At 47.1% G+C, this 21,611-nt stretch overlaps 1 protein-coding gene across 2 annotated transcripts in view; it reads right to left on the minus strand.

The window, feature by feature from the left end:
• Positions 1-21,611, minus strand: part of FAM193A (family with sequence similarity 193 member A) — a 137,263-nt gene that overhangs the window by 68,733 nt on the left and 46,919 nt on the right. For both annotated transcript variants that reach the window (XM_072947097.1, XM_031685356.2), the window contains one exon: positions 7,951-8,196. In XM_072947097.1, the coding sequence (XP_072803198.1) occupies positions 7,951-8,178 (228 nt within the window). In that variant the 5' untranslated portion in view covers positions 8,179-8,196. Of the gene's footprint in view, positions 1-7,950; positions 8,197-21,611 lie in introns of those variants that run through there.

Consider the following 21,611-nt stretch of genomic DNA (forward strand, 5'->3'; position numbering starts at 1 on the left):
GTGTTCAGCGTCCAATGGCAAAGCTGGGAGGCAGGAAAATATGACACCAAACCTGGGGGGGGGCAATCAGCAGAAATGGAACCCCAAATGACAGAGGTGATGCACTCAGCAGGCAAGAACCCGAAACTGGAGACTATAAATAAACTTCATGTTCAGGAAAGGAGAGGAAAACATAGAGACGATGCGGTGAGAAACTGAATAAGCAGCAGATGGGACTTCAAGAGTGAAATGTCTTGAAAGAAAAAATTTATACAAGACAGACTTAAGACCAGAGTATCAATAAACCCGAGGACAAGTAATGAAAAATAATCCAAAATGAAGCAGAGCAAGAAACAGGACTGAAAAAAAGCAAAAAGAATTTGTAAGACAAAATCAAAATGCTTTACAGGTAACCGTGTTCGAGAAGAAGGAGGCTATATGAATACATAGTTGAAGATTTCCCAAACTTGATGAAACTGTAAAAGGACAGTGTAAGAGCTCACGTAATCCCAAGCACAATACATACAGAGCAAACACACCTGGCACACAGCGCAGCGCTGAGAGCCGGTGGTGACACCACGCCTGAGGCGCAGGCAGAGGACACCACCGACAAGGGTCTGTTAAAAGGAGGGCAAAATAAAAGCTCTCAGTCGGACAACCAGAAGCTTCCCTGCGCCACAAGAAATGTCAAATAAAGGCCGTTCCTGAGACAGGAGAGCGGCCCCAAATGAAGCCACGGCTGCGTTAAGGGATGAAGACTGCCACGTGTGACAAAGACATACGCCAAAGACTCTGCTCATTTCCAAAACCTTTTAAAAAGATAACTACTTACAGCAAAAATAATAAAAATCTATGGTGGAAGTTTATTATATGGGAAAAAATATGACATTAGCACAAAAACTGACGATGCTCTGCGCACAGTGTCTGTAAGGTTCTTACGCTACATGTTCAGTATACACTAACCCGTGAAAGTAGAGGTTGAAAAGTTAAAGACATATATTCTAGAATCACCAAAAATTATGAAACAAGGTGATACAGGTAAGAAGCCAAGAGGAGGTAAAAAAGGGTCATAAAAATTCAATTAATCCAATACATACAACTGAAACTAGCATAACGTTGTACGTCAACTATACCTCAATTTTAAAAAGGTTATCTATTACAACAAATGTTAAAGGACCTTCTCTGGTCATTAAACCATAAGGAAAGAGAACAAAAAGAAGAAAGCGAAAAAAAAAAAAGAGACCTACAAAAGATTGCTTTGGTTGTTCAAGGCCTTTTGTGGTTCCTTATAAATTTTGGAATTGTTTGCTCCAGCTCTGTGAGGAATGTCACGAATGTCACGAGTATTTTGACGGAGGTAGCGCTGGATCTGTGGGTTGCTTTGGGTAGTGTGGCCATTTTGATAGTGTTGATTCTTCCAATCCAAGCGCACAAGAAATCTTTCTATTTCTTTGTGTCATTTCGGTTTGCAGAGAATAGGTAACCTCCTTGGTGAAGTTTATTTCCAGGTATTTTGTTGATTTTGATGTAATGGAAATGTTTATGCAGGTTACAAAATTCTGGTTTTTGAAGTGAAAAAAAAAAGTGAATGAAGGGCCACAAATGGCAAAATATCCTCCCTTCTTATGGGTGAGCTGTGTTCCATTACGTGTATATATGCTGCATCTTCATTATCTATTCCACTATTGATGTGCACTTAGGGTGCTTCCATATCTTGGCAATTATAAATAATGTTGCTGTTAATAGTGGGGTGTATGTATCTTTTTGAATTAACTCTTATTTTGTGGTTGGCCTTATTCCTTTGATAACTATGAAAGCTAAAGCTCTAAACATTCTTAGAAACAGTGAACAGTACCTATATGTAAGTTAAAAAATACATGTGCAGTAAAAAAAAAAAGAAATGAGCTATCAAGCCATGAAAGACAAAGAAAAAACTTAAAAGACATTACTAAATGAAAGAAGCCAGTCTGAAAAGGCTACAAACTGTACGATGCCAACCAAAGGACATTCTGGAAAACGCACAGCTACAGAAACAATAAAAAGATCGTGGTTTCCAGGGGTTTGGACAGAGGGAGGGAAGGGGAGAGGGATGAGCAGATGGGGCACAGGGGATTTTTAGGGCAATGAAGTTATTCTGTGTGATACTACAGTGGTGGCTACATGTCATCATGCATTTGTCAATACCCACAGAATGTACAACATCAAGAGTGAGCCCTCATGTAAACTATGGACTTTGGTTGATGATAATGTGTCCATGCCGGTTCATCGATTGTGCCAAATATGCCACATTGATGAGGGATGCTGAGCATAGGGGAGCACATATGTGTTGGTGGGGAGGGCTATGTGCAAACACTCCGTATTTTCTGCTCAATTCTGCTGTGAACCTGAAACTGCTCTAAAAAATAAAAATAAAAATAAAATAAAATAGTACCTAGAAAATACTCCAAAATATTTGGAAGTGAAAAAACATACTTCTAAATAACTCATGGGTCAAAGAATAACTCATGGTAAGAGCAATTAAAATATTTTGAACAGAATGAAGAATACAACTTACCAAAATTGTGAATGCAGCTAAAGGAATGCTTAGAGAGAATTCTATGGAATTAAACACATATAACAGAAGAAGGTTTCAAATCAATGATACAAACTTCTACCCTAAAAAAACCAAAAGAATAATAAATTAAGTGTAAAGAAAGAAGTAGTAAACCTAACAACAGAAATTAATGAAATAGAAAATGGAAAGTCAAGTAAGGCAAAATGTGGTTCTTTGAAAAGAACCAACAACAACAAAAAGATAAACCTCTAGCCAGGTTATCGGGGGGAAAAAAGAGACAGAAACAAAACTAAAGCAACCGATAAAAGGAACGAAAGCCACACAATCATTACAGAGCCTACAAAAATTAAAAAGACAAGGGAATATTCTGAACAACTTCATGCCACTACATTCGACATAAAATGGGCAAATTTCTCCCCACCCCAGTTTTACTGAGATATAATTGACACACAGCACTGTGTACATTTAGAATGTACAGCATAATGACTTACATGTATTGTGAAGTGATTATGCAACTTCTTTAAACACAAAAATTAACAAGTCTCACTCATGAAGAGAAACCACTGCTACCAAGTGCATTGGACGCACAGTTGAAAACCTTCCCAATATTGCCAACTCACAGCCCCAAAGCGTGAACTCTAGTGCGGGATGAGCACTGTAAACAGTCTGAAGTCCGGAAACACTCACAGGCAGGGCCATTCCTTCATTCAAAAACCACTCCCCAGAGATGCCCGCTCTGTGCCTGGCCTGCGTAGACGCCCTGAGATGAGTGAGACAGGGCCAGGGCAAAGTGGCTGCAGCAGAAATTCGGTATGGCGTGGGTGGGGGTGGGGGAGTGGCAGTGAGGGCTTGGGTGCTGGCTTCCACCTTCTCCCTCAAGTGGGAAGGTCAGGCGCTGAGCCGAGCAAGCCGAGGGGGCGGGGGAACTTGGGAAGAGAGGAGGAGGAGGGGCTCGCTCTACCTCGGGTGTAGGAACCAAGCCATGCAGATGCTACGAGCCCTTCCGCGGCCTGGCACCACCACCTGGGGAAGCGCTGTGCCGGGCGGCGGTTTCTCCAGAAACGCCCTGCGCGTGCGCACCTGTGCGTGCACGTGCGTGTACCCGCTGAACCAGGCTCCCATCAGAGAAGTCGGGCGGCTCTGCGAGAGAGAGGGCAGAGCAGAGCCGCGGAACCCGGCTGATCCAGGAGAAGGCTGAGGCCAGAGGGACCCAATGGGGGGAAAGGGATGGGACGGGTCCGACAACCTGGCAGTGGAGGACAGTCAGGCAAGTGACCTTGGAGACACAGTCAAGTGGAATGTCTGAAACATGCCTGGGCACGACAAGGTCTAGGGATAGAAGAAACTGACAACATGGAACCGAGAGGTGGTATCCAGAGAAAGGTCTACCGTGACCCTGGACAACAGGGCGCTTGTTAAGAAGGGAGCAGTCCAGTTCCACACCTGCTTCCAAGTGGCTCAGAGCTCTCACCCTGACGACGAGAAACAGCCTGCAGACCAGAGAGCTCGAGTGACCAGCTGGGCCGGACAGCGCAGTTAGCTCTCTGAGGACGAGGCATGCGTCGCTGGCTCACCTCCAGCTGAGGAAGGAAGGACGGACAGACGGATGGACAGCAGGCCAGAGAAAACAGCTCAGCCTGTAAGGAGTCTGCGAAGGCTGAGTGTGGCCAGTGGGACAGGCCCAGCTTGGCCCTCCTCTAGGAGCAAGGAGAAGCCTTCACTGCTAGGGTGGTGGGTGCCTCCACCCGGGGCCCAGGCCTGACCCACTGAGAAAAGGGGCCTAAACCCCTCACCTAGGAGAAAGGCCCAGACCCACACAAGCACAGGTCATGCCCAAGACCCCTAGATGTACAGGAAGAACCTGGCTGCCTCGGGACGGGCGGGACTACCAGGAAAGCTGCACCTCACATCCAGGCACAGGGCTGCCCAAGATTCAGGCTTGATGAGCGAATGGAGAAAGCGCCACGTGGGAGGCTCTGCCCGCCACCACACAAAGGCGGCAGAGTGTGGAGAGGCCCCTCTGGCCCACACGAGCACCAGGAGCAGCGCCTGGCACCACCGAGAGCAAAGTCAGGCCAGCTCCAGTGCTGACCAGATGGACTGAGCTCACGGGCGCACACAAGGCACCGCTCCTGAGTGCACACATCGGCCTCAGCCCCATGGTCGCCATGGTCTCCACATGCACTGTCGGGCCCTGCACCACACAGCGGGAGGAAACAAACCCAAGAGCCAACAACACTTAAGGAAGAAGTGACACCAATACAACACAAACTCTTCCAGAAAAGAGGAGGAGCAGGAACACATCTCAACTCATCCTGCGAGGCCCTGAAAGATGTCAAGGACAAGACTTTAAGGAGCTCCATGAGCAAAGACACAGCCCTTAACCAAACATGAGCAAATCACTCCACCAACATGTAAAAAGAGTGTCCACAGAAACACTTGAACAAGAGTGCTCACAATGGCTCGACGCAGAACAGTCCAAATCTGGAACAAGACCAATGCTGATCAATGGTGCAGGATACACAAACCGTGGTACATCTCTACAATTCATTCCACAACAAAAAGGAACACACTGCAGGTGCACGGCTCTCAAAGCATTATGCCGAGGTAAAGAAGTCTGCGTAACACTCTGGGAAAAGCAAATCCGTGGGGACTAAAATCACGTCAGTAGTTACGAGCGGCTGGGAAGTACGGAAGGGTTGTCCATCAAGGCGACCAAGGGAACTCGGGGGGGGGGGGTGTTCCGTACCTTAACTGCGGTGGTGGTGGTCACACAGCTGTACAGATTCGTCAAAACTTACTGAATTACACAGACTTAAAAGATACACATATCTTATTAATTGGTTGGTTGTTTTTGTTTTGGGGGGAGGTAATCCGGTTTGTGTTTGTTTGTTTACAGAGGACGTACTGGGGATTAAACTCAAGACCCCGCGCATGCTACGTACACACTCAACCGCTGAGCTGTGCCCTCCCCTCTATGCAGACTTCTAAGTGGGTGAATTTCACTAAATGTAAGTTACATTGTATTTTTCAAAGAAGGCCAGCAACTGTAACCAGCTTGAACAAAGAGGCCAACTGTACAAAAGTAACAGAAGGTCTAAGTCTACAAACACAGGGCAGCACTACACCTCTGTGGTCCCTGACATCACTCTTTCTTTGTTTTTGAGGGGGGAGGTAATTAGGTTTATTTATTTAATGGAGGTACCGGGGATTGAACCCAGGGCTACATGGATGCTAAGTACACACTCTACTACTGTGCTATTCCCCACCCCCATCACTTTTTTGATGAGGAGAGAATTCCCATTTGTTGATCAGACTGGGAGTCAGGAAATGGGACTCCTCTTGTGGCAAGCGCTGACAATGGGAAATTATAGGCATTTTCAGTTGCCTCCAAAACTAGGATGAACAATAGCAACTCTCTTCCCAAAGGCACAGTCAGGCTGAGAGAGAAGAGCAGGGATGGAAATACGAAGAAAACACAGTACAGTTCAGGAAGCAAAGAGAATGTGTGAGCCAGCGGGGAGACTTAAGAATGCTGACGGGAAGTGAACAGGGAACAAACTAGTGTCAGTGATACTGAACAGCCTTCCACTAATAACTGGAAGAAAGGTGCAGCCACTATGAAAAACAGTATGGAGACTCCTTAAAAAACTGAACACAGACTTACCCCATAAGCCAGCAATCCCACTCTTGGGCACGTATCTGGAGGAAACTATTAATTCGGAAAGATGCGTGCACCCCAATGTTCACAGCAGCACTATTTACAACAGCCAAGACTTGGAAACAACCTAAATGTCCATCAACAGACGACTGGATAAAGAACAGACAGACAGATAGACACCCCCCCCCGAATATTACTCAGCTATAAAAAAGGATGAAACAATGCCATCTGCAACAACATGGATGGACCTAGAGATGATCATACTAAGTGAAATCAGACACAGAAAGACAAACATCATATGGTATCACTTACATGCAGAATCTAAAAAAATGACACAAATGAACTTACTGACAGAAGAGGAACAGGCTCAGACACAGAAAACAATCTTATGGTTACCAGAGGGGGAATGGGATGGGGAGGGATAAACTGGGAGTTCGGGATTTACAAATACTAACTGTTATATACAAAATGGATAAACAACAAGGTTCTGCTGTATAGCACAGAGAACTATATTTTAAAAAACGGAAAAAAGACTAAATACTTCAAGTGGACATAGAAAGGAAACCAAAGCAGAATAACAAAATGGTAAGAGCACAAGGACCTGAGGGTGAGAAGACTGAATCGACACACACCTGCGTAGTCCCTGATGAGGGGATTCCAAATCTATCCATCTCTTTGTTCACTCATTCATTCATTTATTCGTTCACATGTTTGGAGTACCTAAAATACACCAGGCTAAGCACTGTTCTCGGTAAGAAAACACAAAAATGGCTGCCCTCCTGGAGTGTGTATTTCACTGAAGTAAAAAGACAAAGTGAGTAAGTAAAACACACAGAGCAGCAAAAAGAAGTGCTGGAGAGGGGACAGAGCAGGAGAGGGAGGCACAGGGAAAGAGGCTGCGTGAGAAGTCATCTTCTGTGCTGAGGAACAACGAGGTTCTGAGGTTCAGAGCTTTAATAAAGGCACTACTACACAAACTGGCACGTGAGCTGGGGTGCTGCCTTCAAGGGAAGCCTAAAACAGAAGCCACTGGCTTAGCGGCAGGCAGCAAGGAGACAGCTGAGACCCAGGAAGGCGAGGAGACTCATGCCGAGGAGCAGCACACTGCCACAGCTCCAGGTCAGGAGAGAGAGTGTGGAGGTGGAGGCTGCTGGCAGTGGCCGCGCGTGGCCAGGTGTTCAGAGAAAGACAACAGCTCAGGAAACAGCCAGCTGCGTGCAAGCAGAAATGGAAGGAACAGAAAAGCCCTAGACTGTGGGGCCTCAGATGGCTGCAAAAGTCAACTCCTTCTAGAACCCAAACAGCAGGTTTGAAAGCCCTTTCAGAACTAGGGCTGACTAAGACACAGTCTGGGCCAAAGACCAGATGAAGCGTGTGGTCTTCCCATGTAAGCCTGCTGGTCTCAAGACAGCTTAATTCAGCTGCGGCAAGAAATCAGGAGGAAAAGGGCTGACCTGGGTGTGAGAACGGCATCTGAGAAAGAATTATGAGTGAGTTACCAGCACACAGAACTGCCTACAGCAAAACACATGAAAAGCCTCCTAGCTTTTCAACAAACTACATCCACAAAGAAATCCTGAGACCAGACTAAAAAAGCCAAAACCTACCCTTTGGGCCCCCGAAGCTTGCTCACCAAGGAGGGCAGGCCCCAGCAGGCGGAGCAAGGGAACAGAAGATGGTGCAGGAGGGAGTTCCTTCCAGAAAGCAGACTCAAGCTAACTGTCTCACTGCCAGGCGAGTCCCGCAACCCACTCACCGCTGGCTGGTCCAGGCTGCCGTGCCGCTCCTCCCTCTCCACAGTCCGCCGGCAGTCCGGGCACACCCACAGCGGCAGGTGCAGCACGCTGTTGCCCTTGGGAGCCATGGAAAGGGCCAATTTGCTCGCAGCCTTGAGCCCACTCTCCGAGAAGGCAGAGTCTTTCCGTTCGCTTCTGCACAGAAGACAATAGTCCCCAGCAGGGTAGGGTGGTGTTCTATGATTCATGCCAAAATTAAAAGGAGTCTGGAACAGAAAAAAAAAATCATTTTCAAAACATGATCCACAAAGTCAGAATCATCAAAAAACATTACATATAGTTCTAAAATTATAGCGCACACAGGTGTTTATACAGAAAAGCATCAAATGGGGCATCTGTTGAATAAAACCATACCTGGTGGTCTAGAAACTCGTAATACATGAGTAATGCTGCAGAAACCATCCGAGTAGGAGTCGAAAAGTCGTCCAAGTGACCCCTTCGCCCAGACTTCTGTAGTACTTCCTCCCGCTGGAAAGTGTCCGCCTCAGTTCTCAGACTGAGAAAGTATCCGGACCGTCTTTGTTTTTGTTTTTTTTTCACCGTCAACAAAGTTCAAAGCCACTATTCTAGAGACGGCGGCACATGAGCACTACGGCCTGAGTTGGCAATTCTGGCTTAAGTGCACCTCCGAGGTGAGCTGTCCACGTTCCCAGAGTCAAGATGAACATCCGGGAGACTGACAGCGGCCGCAGAGCCAAGACCGGCCCCCGTGTAGCTAAATTCAACTCCAGCTACAAGTTGGGTCCACTTTTTCAAATGGGTCCTAACCTGCAGGGTGAGGGTGGGGTGGGCGCCTCAGAGGTAGGAGGAAGAGGCAAGACTGTCACCCTACATCCTCTCTCAAAACTCATCAGCCGCCCTGCCAGAACAGTAAGATTAGCTTCAAAAATGCACCGACAGCTCCCACATTTAAAACAGGCCTGAAGTTACAAGGGCCACAAGCAGGGGCCGAGATTTAAATTCGAATCAGCAGGAGCCCAAGAGGGGTCGTCTGCACCTCAGAGGAACCATCCTGCAAATCCTCAAGAGAGGTTCAAGAAAGGCACACCTGGGCGACATGTGACAGGGAAGCCAGGCACAGCCTTCCAGAGGCAGCACAACCCTGGCAAGGTTTCAAGTCAGAGCATATACGGGATCGAGCTGCCATGACCCACCTCCCCCACCATCTGGAGCGCCCCCACCTCGTACACATCAGGTGGGAAGCTGGACCAGAACACAGGCCAACGCTCTCCTGGCTGGAACGCCGCCCAGAGCCCCCTCAGCCCTCCACAGCCAGCAGCCCAGCTTTGCCCTCAGCCCTGGGCTCTGAGGCTCATCCTGCACTGAGGCTCACGCAGGCCCGGGCTCTGCCTATTCCCTGGACTACATGGATGCACATGCACGACTGGTGCCACAGCCGACAGAGTGCTCGCAAGTGGCCCCGGCTCTGTCTGCAGAGCCCGGAATGACGAGGTATCAGGTGGCAACAAGGGGGATGAACGAACAAATGAATAAATGAACAAATGCGTGATTAAAAGAATGAAGACAGCACCACTAAGATGCAAAAGACAGGCGTGTATATTCTTAATAAACCAGTGATCAAAACTGCTTACACCTGTCACATCCACAGGGTCCCCTGCAGAGACCCAAACCCAGCTCAGCAGCTGACTGAACGGGGCGCAGCAGAAGAGAACTGAGTCCTCCTGCCCCCCGGAGTAGGTGTTTCTCTGTCCCAACAGATTCAAGATGGCCATCGCCGACCAACAGCCACAGCCGTCAGACCTCTCCAGGCCTCCTTTGCGACCCAGGACAGGAGGGGAGGGCTCTAAGGTTACAAAGCTCCTTGGGTCAGCATCCATTCATATGTCTGCCCATCTGTCTATCCATCCAGTGTTTACTGGGAGCCCACCAGTGTACAGGTCCAGACACTGAAGACACAGTGGTGAACAAAACAAAGATCCCTGACCTCAGAGAGCTAATATCCTCGTCAAGGACAAAGACAAGGTAAAAAACACATAACACTCGACAGTGGTAACTGAGACACGGAAAAACACAGAGCAAGACTTTAGGTGTCTGCGGCCGGGGACGGGGCTCTTTCTTCACCATGACCGTCAGGGGCCTTCCTGAGACATCTGAAGTGCAGGGCTGCGGATACGGGCGTTCCTGAGAGCAAGCACAAGGGCCCTGGGGCAGAAGCCTAGCAGGAGACGGCGGAGGAAAGGGACGGGGAGCCAGGCATGGCTGACAGGGTGTGGGGTGTGTGCGGGGAAGGAAGGGGTAAGGAGAGCGGGCTGACGCTCCCTGCGCCCTCAGAGTGAGGTGGCAGCGAGGGCCGCTGTGAAGGCAGAGCTCTGCCATGGCACCAGCCACCAGGGCGGGAGAGGAGGTGCAGGGAAGGCTCCACAGAGCCCAGGCTGAGTGCGGGAGCCGCCCCGCGGCGGGGAGACCTCTGCCATCAATCCTGGAAAGCCGCTGCCCACAAGGCCTCCTGCCATCAGAAGGCAGCAAGGACGGCAGCAGAGCAGCGAGCGCAGACAGAGCCGCTGCGGCAGGAAGCACTCCTCCTCCGCGAGGCGGTGAGGCTGCCAAGGCTGCGCAGTGGGGCGAGGAGGACACGCTTCAGCGAGGATCGAGTGTTCAGGAGAAACAAGGAAAGACGGCCAGTGCGCAGGCGGCCTGGGGTAGGACAGAGGCCGGAGCTGGAGCGGCCGCAGCAGGAAGGCTGTCAGGGCCGGTCACCCAGGCTGTGTGCTGACAACGAGGCTGAAGATTTTCCAACTGTTGTGTGAAAAATGAACTCTGGGAGGGTAACAGTGTAAGCGAGGATGTTCCAGACTTTTCCAGGCAGTGCCGGGCACAGGTGAGCTGCAGAAAGCAGAGCCATCAGACTCACAGGACTGCGTGCTGGACCCAGGGTGTGACTGGGTGGGCCTAGCTGCCCACGCAGTGGACGTGCCACCAGCAGAGACACTGGACACAGGCCGGGCTGGGGCAGAGGCAAGAACCAAAGGTTTGCTCTGAGTGTTGTACGAGTGAAGTGCGTGTTACCCACCTGCACAGCATGGGGGGTTGTTTTGAGCTTTTGTGCGAATAAAATACTTGGGGAGTAAGGTGCAATTGGCCACAGAATGTGGGATCACCATACATACAGGTTATGTACAGCCACAGAGCGGGACGAGATGGCCCATAGAGAGGGTGGACAGTGTCCTAAAGGAAGGCCAGTGCGCTCAAGAGTGCGGCCAGCCCTCCCTAGGAGGTGAGACTACTGTGCGAACCTCTTTCAGACACAGCAAGTTAACAGGTGCTGCATACACATGCTCACTCAACAACACTCGACTAAAATTCAAATGACCACATGGTCACTCTCCTGCAATTAAGTGTGAGGTACAAATACAAATTCCACTAGTTCTCTTAAAAACACTTCAGAGCTGCACTCAAGTATAACTGAGGAGCAGTAAGGGGAAAAGATCTCAAGTATGCGCCTGGAACAGTTCTGAGGCAGACAAACCCTGTGGAACCACGCGACCATCAGGACGATGAGCACCACGCCAACCCCCAAGTGTCCTTGCGCCCCTCTGTGCCCCTTCTCCTCACTTCCTCTCCCAACCCTACCCGCTCCCAGGCCACACCGGACTGAGCTCTGTCTCTGCAAATTACTGTGCTGCTTCTAGAGTTGTGTGTTAACAGCACCGCACAACACAACTCTCTCGTCTGGTTTCTTTCACCGAGTGTCATATCTGGAGATGATTCCTATGTGTGTACAATGAGTTTGTTCCTTTTTTATCACTGAGTAGTACTCCCCAGGGTGGGCAAGCCGCAACTTGCTCATCCATTCTCCTGTCTGGAAACATTCAGGTTACTTCCAGTTTTTCGCTGTTACAAACAAGAGCTTTAGCTGCTATTAATACTCATGTACACGTCTTGCTGTGGACACGTGCTTTCGTTTCGCTTACACAAATACCAAGAAGTAGAATGACTGGGTTGTCTGGTAGGTGCACGTCTAGCTTTTACGAAATCGCCAAACTTCTCCCAAAGAGCAGTGCTGAGGACTTCCAGCCAACCAATCAATGGCTGCACTGCTTTAGCTGAAGCCACTGTGATAAGTGTGTAGTGCTGTCTCAATGTGGCTTCCCTAATAATGTGTTAATTATCTTTTCGCAGCCTTAGGGTGGTATCTACTCAAATTTTTGGCCTGGTTCATCAATTTTATTGTTCTTATAACAACCAGCATTTGGTGTCATGGATTTTCCATATTTAAAAAATTTTTGTTTTGTTGACTTTTGCTTTTATGCTATTTCCTTTCTTTGGGTTGCTCTAGGCATAACTGGCTCTCTGATGTTCTACTTTAAGGTGGAAGCATAGGTAATTGAGCCCTTGACCTTGCTTGAAGAGGTAGTTAATGCTGTAAATTTCTCTGTTTAGCACTGCTTTGGCTGCACTTTACAGAGTTTGATGCGTTGCATTTTCATTCTCATTCAGTTCAAAATACTTTCTAATTTCCCTCTTGCTTTCTTTGACTCACAGGTTGTTTAAAGTGTGGTTTTAGTTCCCAAATACTTGTAGTTTTCTAAATATCTTTCTGTTACTGATTTTTAAAAAATATAGTTCCGCTGTAGTCAGAGAGGGTACTTTGTACAACATTAATTCTTCCTAATTTATCAGTAGTTTGCTATGGCCCAGAGTTAAGGGCTACTGCAGTGAACGCTCACTCTGCTTACAGGAACATGCCCATATGCTGATGTCACTGGGTAGAGCGTTCTGTAAATGTCTGTAACGTCACGCTGGCTGGTGGTGTCATGTAACGACTTTCCACTCACTTTTCTATCAATTATTGAGAGAGGTAGTGAAATTTCCAATCATAATTACGGATTTGCCTATTTTCCCTTGATGCTCTAGCAATTCTTCCTCCACATACTGTGAAGCTTTGTTACCAGGTGCAGAAATGTTTAGGACTGTTACGCCCTCTTCATGAACTGACCCCGGTATCAGCAGGACACGACTTTCTTTACCCTGGTAAGGTTCTCCGCGCTGGTACTGATTTGTCTGATACTGATACAGCCACTTCCCCTTTCTCTCCACGTAAGCTGTGCATGTCTTTCTCTGTGACTTCACTTTTAGCCTACTGGAACTTCTGCATTTGAAGTGAGTTACCTGCAGAAGGCACACAGGTGGGTTTTGCTCTTTTCCCCAGTCTCACAACCTCTTTAAATTGGGACATTTAGACCATTTACGTTAAGCATGACTGCTGGCATGGCTGGGCTTGTTAACACCCACCATCTTAGTCTCTAGTTTCTAGTGATACATTTGTTTTTTGTCCCCTTTTTCTTCCTTTTGTAGCGGTAAAAAATTGAGTAATTTTTTATGATTCCTATGTCCCCTCCTTTGTTGGCTTGTGGACTCTCTTCTCTTTGCAGCGGTTGCTTCGGTGTGTACAGTGTACATCTCACCTTGTTGCAGGGAGCCATCAAGTAAGACTGCACCACAAACCTTAAGAATCTTACGCTTCCCCTCTCCTGGACCTTCTGCATGCCATACCCTTTACAGCTACGTAACGGCCTCGTAATTCACTGCCACTTTTGCCTTAGCAGACAATTATATTCTAAAGTAATTCTTAGACAGAGACCTGTATCTTCACAACTTCCAGTGCTCTTCCTTCGTTTGTCTAGATTCAGATTTCCACCTTGTGTCGTTTTTCTTTTGCCTGAGGGCTTCCTTTAACATTTCTTGCGATGAAGATCCCCTCACCAAGCACTTGTTCAGCTTTTTATGTCTGAAGTCTTGATCTCATCTGCACTTCTGAAGGTATTCTTGCTGGTTTAGTATTCTAAGTTATGTTTTGTCCCTGTCACCACTTTAAAGCTGTCTTTATCTTCTGGCTTGCACTGTCTCCCACGAGAAGCCTGCTATTAGCCCTATGGTTCAATATATAAGGTCTCTTTTTTCTCCAAACTGTATTTAAGTCTTCTTTTAATCACTGTGTCCAGCAACATAGCCATGGCGTGGCTTGGTGTAGTTCTCGTCATCTTTCTTGTGCCTGAGGCTCACTGAACTTCTTAAACTTGTGGGTATATAGTTTTCACCAAATTTGAACATTTTTCATCCATTATTCTTTCAAAAAAAATATATATATAAATACACATATTCATATATGCATTTTCTCCCCCATCCCCACTCTTCCCTTCAGTGACTCCAATTATACATACCATGTAGTATGCTGTCTGAAGTCGTTTCACAACTCACTGATGCTCTGTTCTTTATTATTACTGAAGTACAGTTATTTTACAATGTTTTGTTAGTTTCTGGTGTACAGCACAGTGATTCAGTTCTGTTTTTTATATTTATATATATATATATAAAAATTCCTTTTTGTATTCCTTTTCATTATAAGTTATTCCAAGATACGGAATATAGCTTCCTGTGCTGTACAGTAAGAACTTGTTTATCTATTTTATATATAGTAGTTTGTATCTGTAAATCCCAAACTCCTAATTTATCCCTCCACCCTTCTTTCCCTGCTGATAATCATAAGTTTGTTTTCTACATGATGCTCTGTTCTCTTTTTTAAAAGTTCAGGCTTCATCTCTTTCATGGTTCTTCGACAGTTTCTATTGTTGCCTTTTCAAGTTCACTAATCTTTTCTTCTTCAATGCCAAATCTGTTGCTAATCTTCATATAATACATTTGTCACCTCAGACTGTAGTCTGCAACTCTAGATGCTCATTTGGGTTTTCTTACAGCCTGTGCTTCTTCCTAGTACACTCGTGCCCTCCTCTGTCCCTCTCAGCACACAGGACACAGCCGTAACTGTTAGTGTTCCTAATAACTCTACTGCACGTGTTACTTTTGAGTCTGTTTCTGCACACTGATTTTGCTCCTCAGGGTGGACTGCACTTTCTGGCTTCTTCCGTGGCATGCCTGGTCGTGTGTGGCTAGGTAACAGAGTCAGGTGCTAGGTACTGTTTTATTCCTTCAGATATTTCTGGGCTTTGTTGTGGGCCACGGTTAGGTCATCTGGGCAGGGTCTGGTTCTCTGAAGGCTTGCTTGTAAGCTTTGGGAGGCAGGATCAGAGCACCTCTAGCCTTGCCCACCGCCGAGGCAATACCATCCTGAGCACACACTGGCTGGTGGGAACACCAGCTGTCTGGGACCCTGCATGAGCTCCACGGATTGCTCCACCACTCACACCCAGGGTTCTTCCCTCGGGCTCAGAGTTTCTACACATGCACGCGCTCATCAGCACCCAGGGGAAGGCCTGAGGGGAATGTGTGTTTCTCCAGCGCCCTGTTTTCCTCTTTGCAGGGCTCTCTCTTCCGTGGCTCCCTGCCCTGCAGACTCACTGCCTGGTCTCCTCACCTCAAGGAAACCACCAGGCTGTTCGGGCCGCTCCTCCTTCCCCGACGAGCCATGGCCTGCAGGCTCTCTCCAGGCAGAAAGTCTGGCCAGTCCTAGGGCTCGCCTCGTTTTTTTCCCTCAGGGATCACTGCCCTGTGCCGACTGTTATCCAACGTTGGAAACCTGGGGTGTTCTGTCCTTCCCTTGGGTGTTTAAGGGAGGAGGAGAAATCAAATCCAACTACGCTGATTATAGTACCAACTCTAAAAAGTACCAGAATGAACATAACTAAACAAGTGTTGTCCTCCAAATCCTACACACACACAGGTAGATACAGTATATCTATATTAATATATGAAACATACATATATAAGTGTACATATACACATACACACACAAATGTGAGGGACCACAGTAACCAAGAGCAATTTCCACAGGAGTATGTGCGTATTCCTAGGACGGCAATGTTGCCGCAGGTACTTGAAAATACCGCCAGCGACCGAGTCCCACACCTACGGGGTGAACTACTTTAGCCTCTTCTGAGTGAACGGGTTTCCCCTCTCAGGTAGAAGCTGTCACTTGAGGCCAGCATTTGTGTGTAACCAAAGACAACAAATCACAGTCCTCATTTTCTTACTAAGCCTGTACTCCAGTTCATGAAGTAATCTCTAAACAGAAATTCCAAATTCAACACGAAAAACTCAGACTTACTATTGAAAGACTTCACAGGGAAACTTCTTACAGACAAAAAGAACACGTGGCATTCCGGGCATTAAAACCACTAAAAGCAACAGCTTCTCAGTGGCAGTGGCACATCTCAGATCATACAGCCCAGTGAAGGCTGAAAGCCAGGGTTCTCATGTACACAGCACACGAAACCAACCATCTCCCACCCAGGACACTACACAATTGTCCCCTCCTGACTGGTCCCCAGCCTGCAGGTCTGTCTGCTTTCTGCGTATCTTCTACCTCCTGTCAGGAAGATCTGTCAAACTACACATGTGAGTGGAACCTTCCTCTGCTTTGAACCCTTCAAAAGCTCCCCCTGCCTGAAAGGATCGAGCATGACATAGAAGGCCCTTAGTCACTTAGTCTCCGCGTTGTTACCTGGTTAAAACTCCTTCCAATTCTCCACCCCTGTCCCATTCAGCCGTGGGCTGCAGTACATGCCACTTCCCACCCTGAAGCACCACCCCACTCCTCCCCAGGCAACTAACTGCTCGGCGTCCTCCCAAACCCCACGGTGGCATCATTCTTTTCCTTGAATTCTGCCCCCCTCCAGCACACTCCCTACCCCTCAGCCAATACAAGCTGCCACGTGGCTAATTACTCAACTCCTGTAAACCTCTGTGCTTACATTCTCTTACGCTTTCACATCGAGTTCCAAAAAGCACCCAGCATAAAGCAGGTATCTAGTAAATACTCACTGAAGGAACTGAAATGACTAGTTCAAATCAGTAACTCACATTCTGTCTCCTCTAACTACAACTGTCCTTCCTTATTTTACACACTGTCTTTTACCAGCGACCTGTGCTGAAGTCCAGGAATGTGTGGTCATCCCTTTCTGCCGCTTTCCTGAGCTCGGCCTTCCCACAGCACACGCAAGCTCCATGAGCAAGTGGCACTGCTTGAGAAATAATTACTAACATTCATATTTAAGTTCCCTTCTAACTGGTTACCAAAAACTTGACAACAGAATCGTATCATCAGCTAAATGCAAAATTACCGTACGTATTTCATGCTTTGTAATATATAATTTATGCAGCCTTACAGAGCACACATTTAGTAATTTACAGATTTCAAAGCTGTCCCCTGGAAATTCAGCAAAATTCAATAAACACTAATTGTTGATTCTGTCTTATATTATTATAGTATCCTTTCTATAGCTAATGTGAAAATGAGTTTTCTTTAGGATTTTTCATTTTAGTTTACATATTTAAAAAAACGGAGAAAGCCTAGAGAAAATTGCAACCATTTTTTCTTACTGCTGCAGGTTAACCTCTTGAATTTGCCCAGTCATTAACCACCAGTGGTTCTACAGAAGTAAATGGGGTGGCTTTGTGCATTAATGAAGGCATAGTGGTTTTTGCTGTCTGCCAGAATTATGGTTATGTAAAAAGGTTTTACACATGTAAAAAGGTTATTAGCACGGTTTCCCCAAACAAATGCAGTTGTGTTTAAGTCCAATAAACAATGTAATTACTGTATGTTTTGATGCTACTTATCTGGAAGAAGGTCAACGTCTAAGGAAGCCTCAGCACAAGTCCAGACACCAGGGCAAGTTCAGTATCACTGCTCCGTCACCTGCCAGCACGGCCACCCACCCACTTACGTATTACAAGAGATTTCAGGTTTCTGCGGTCAAGCTCCATCCACGTGGCGAAAGAGAAATAGAACTTGAACTTATTAACAGCAGCAAGTCAGACAGTTGAAAGACTGGCGGCCCTGGAAATATGTATTTCTTACATTCCTCTTCACCAGTCTTTAAAATACAACCAATCGATCGCAGTAAAAAGCTGGAATCAGAGAACTGCTACCTTCTCAGACTTCAGTCTGCATCCCTCATAAACCTAAAGGCACCTGAAAATCACAGTAACCAGTCATTTTATACAGGATGTTAACAGTCTTTACAGCAATACCCAGGGGGAAGGGGGGAAAAACGTGAATAGATCAGAGGCTGGGAAAAGATTTTAGTCAGAGACCTGAATGTGAAAGCCACATTTGAAGACTGAATGACCTGAAGTAATTCCAAAGGCAGCCATTCACGTGGTGGGTGAGCCCCAGTCATCAACATGGCCCTGCTGACACAAGCAGCGAGGCCGGGGCGGTCCCCTGCATCCACCCCCTCCCGCCACCATCACCACCACTCACTCAGCACAGAGAGGTGGCTGGCCCAAGGACAAGCAAGCCAGGGCTAACCAGGGGCCTAGAACACCATCGGCCACAGATGGTGCTGGCCTTCTGGAGGTCCCCTACTTCCCACAACATAGAGATGGCAACGCTCCGTCAGTCTCCGAGGTTGTTACTAAAACTGGTATGGCCCAAGACATTCACAAGACTGGGAGATGAGTTGGGGCCATGGGAGGGGTAAGAGTGTGAGGAACAGGGAGGGTGCCTCTGGGCAGGAGCTGGACAGGAAGGGGAGAAGATGCAGGCATCAAGCCTGGGGAAGGTGGAGCAGAGCTGACAAAGAGCCACGGAAGCAGGCACACATGGGCGGCAGGATGAGGTGGCGGGGCTGCGCACGCCTCATCAGGGGATCCTGGCCAGAGGAGCAGGCGCCTGTCAAAGCATGTAGTCTCCCTGGGTCTCATAAGGGGGACACTCTGCAAACATTTAAAGACTACAACAACACTTGGTGCTGAGAGAAGGAAGGAAGACAGGCGTACTACATACTGCTGAGGGGGGCATGCAGGGCCAACAAGCTTTCTGGAAAACAGCTTGGCATTGTGTTTCCACAGGCTCCCAGACATCTGCCTGCACCTGTGCCACTAGGCATCTCCCCCTACGTGGGCCTCCTCACTGGGGGGAAGCCTTCTGCTTGGGCACCAGATCCTGCCAAGATGCCCTTCAGAAGGTGATGGATAAATACATTGTGGTACCTCCAGACAGTGGAATACTATTCAGCACTAAAAAGAGATGAGCTATCAAAGCATGAGAAGACACGGAGGAACCTTTCATGTATATTCCTAAGGGAAAGAACCCCATCTGAAAAGGCTGTATGATTCCTGTATGATTTCCTATTCTGGAAAAGGCAAAACACTGTGGACAGTTTAAAAATCAGTGGTTGCCAAGGATAAGAGGGGAGGGAGTGTGCACAGGAAGAATACAAAGGATGTTTAGGGCAGTGAAAGGAGTATCTGTAAGATACTATAACGATGGATATATGTCATTATAAATTTGTCTAACCCCACAGAATGTACAACACCAAGAGTGGACCCTGACGGAAACTCTGGACTGGGTGATGATGACATGTCAGTGCAGGTTCACTGACTGTGACAAACGGACACCACATTGGGATACTGACTTTGTGGGAGGTTGTACATGTGTGAGGATCTGTGAGAACTTTCTGTATTTCCTGCTGAATTTTTCTGTGAGCCTAAAACTGCTTCAAAAAAATAGTCTATTAAACATCCCCTTCAGAGACAGGTGAATTCTACAGCATTTTATTCAACTCAGTATACCCACAATGTTATCATATTAAAGGTAACCAATATAAACTCTTAGTGAGATACTTTATATTCTTTTTTCATACTAGGTCTTCAGAATGTGGGGTGTATTTCACACTTAAAGCACCGGTGTTCAGCGGCCACACGCGGCCGGGTGCGCCATGCTGAAGGCTGCAGACCCGTGCGCCTCTCCAACCCTCTCCTTCCAGCAGGGCTTCTGCTCCCCACTGGCCCTCCAGCATTGCACTGGGCCCATCACCAGACGGCATGGGGCTCACCTCCCCCTGCTTGATGTTCTTTCTTCAACTGCCCCCTCGGCCATCACACCCTCCTGGTTCTTCTGAGAACCCGCTCCAAACCCAGATGTTGTGACTGAGCAAAGATGGTACGTGCACTTCTCGGGACCAGGACTCCTGACTGCAGGAGCAGTTCCAGGCTCACTCCTCACTCTCTCTTCATAGTCTGAGCCTCCGGCTCCTGGCAGGGTCCTTGTTTCAGACAAGATATTGTCCTTCCCTCCCTGGCAGCTTTCAAGGGAGAAGAGCTGAAGAGAATGCCTTCCCCTCAGGCCTGTAAACTGGGGTGGTGCGTGCAGGAGGTGCAGGAAGAGGGCTGGCTGAACTCCCGCTTCAAGGCCCAGCTACGTCCTAATGAACATCAGAAAACAAGCTTTCCTAAAAACAGGAGCTCCAGAAGCTGAAAGGGCTGGCCAGCTGGTGACATAAGGAGTCCTTGAGCCCAGTGCTGCCCTGACAGAAGGAATCGCTTCGTCCCCATCCAGTCAGGAGCACAGACACCGTCTCCTCTGCATCAAGCGGCCCAGAAGCCGCGGACACCCCATGGGCCCTGGGCACCGCAGTGCGGGGGGGGGGGGCTCCAGGGGATGGCGTTCCACCTGCACCCAACAGACTCCACCCAAGGCCGGGGCCCCTCCCTCCAGCCCCTTGTGCACTGTTGGTGGGAATGTAAATTGGTGCAGCCACTATGGAAGACAGTCTGGAGGTTCCTCAAAAAAATTAAAAACAGAGCTACTATATGATCCAGCAATTCCACTTCTGGGTATTTATCTGAAGAAAACAAAAACACTAACTGAAAAAGATACATGCATCCCATGTTCACTGCATTGTTATTTACAATAGCCAAGATATGGAACAACCTAAGTGTCCGTGAATACATGAATGCATAAAGAAGATGTGACATATATACACAGTAGAGTATTACTTGGCCATAAAAATGAATGAAACATGGATGGACTTTAAGGGCATTACGCTAAATGAAACATATCAGAGAAAGACAAATATTGTATTGATCTCATTCATATCTGGAATCCAAAACAAACAAAATTAAGCTCATCCAAATAGAGAGCAGACTGGTGGCTACCAGACGTAGGGGATGGAGGATACGCAAAATGGGTGAAGAGGGTACCAACTTCCAGTTATAAAATAAACAAGTCACGGAGAAGTAATGTACAGCATGGCAACTAGTTAACAACACTGTACCATGTATTTAAAAGTTGCTAAGAGAACAGAATTAAAAGTTCTCATCACAAGGAAAAAATTCTGTAACTATTGTATGGTGATGGACGTTAACTAGACACACTGTAGTGATCATTTTACAGAATACACAAACATCAAGTCATTATGTTGTACACATAAAATTAATATGCTTTATGTCACACCTTAATTTTAAAAATTTTAAGAGCAGAATCAAAAGAAATATTAGATAGCTTTAAGCTAATCCCCAAACTAACACAAGACTAGACATACACATCCAACTTGGTAGCCACTGGCCACATTTGGCTACTGAGAACTTGAAATGTGACAAGTCCAAACTGAGATGTGCCAAAGTGTAAAACACATACCAGATTTCAAAGACAGTGTGAAAAAGGGAGAGTAAATATCTCGGTAATAATTTTTATAATGATTCCATGTTGAAATAATTTTGTGGTTACTCGGGCCACAAAGTGAAAGACACTACATAAAATTGATTATACCGATTTCTTTTTACTTTTATCATACAGTTACTGAAAATCTTACAGTTACGTACGTGGCTCTCATTCCATTTCTATTGGGCAATAACGGGCTGGAAGTATCACTATGTCCCCTTTTCCCCATCTTCTGTGAGTGCTAATAAATAAAAT

Source organism: Vicugna pacos, chromosome 2 (genome assembly GCF_048564905.1).
Source record: "Vicugna pacos chromosome 2, VicPac4, whole genome shotgun sequence".
NCBI classification, from domain to species: Eukaryota; Metazoa; Chordata; class Mammalia; order Artiodactyla; family Camelidae; genus Vicugna; species Vicugna pacos.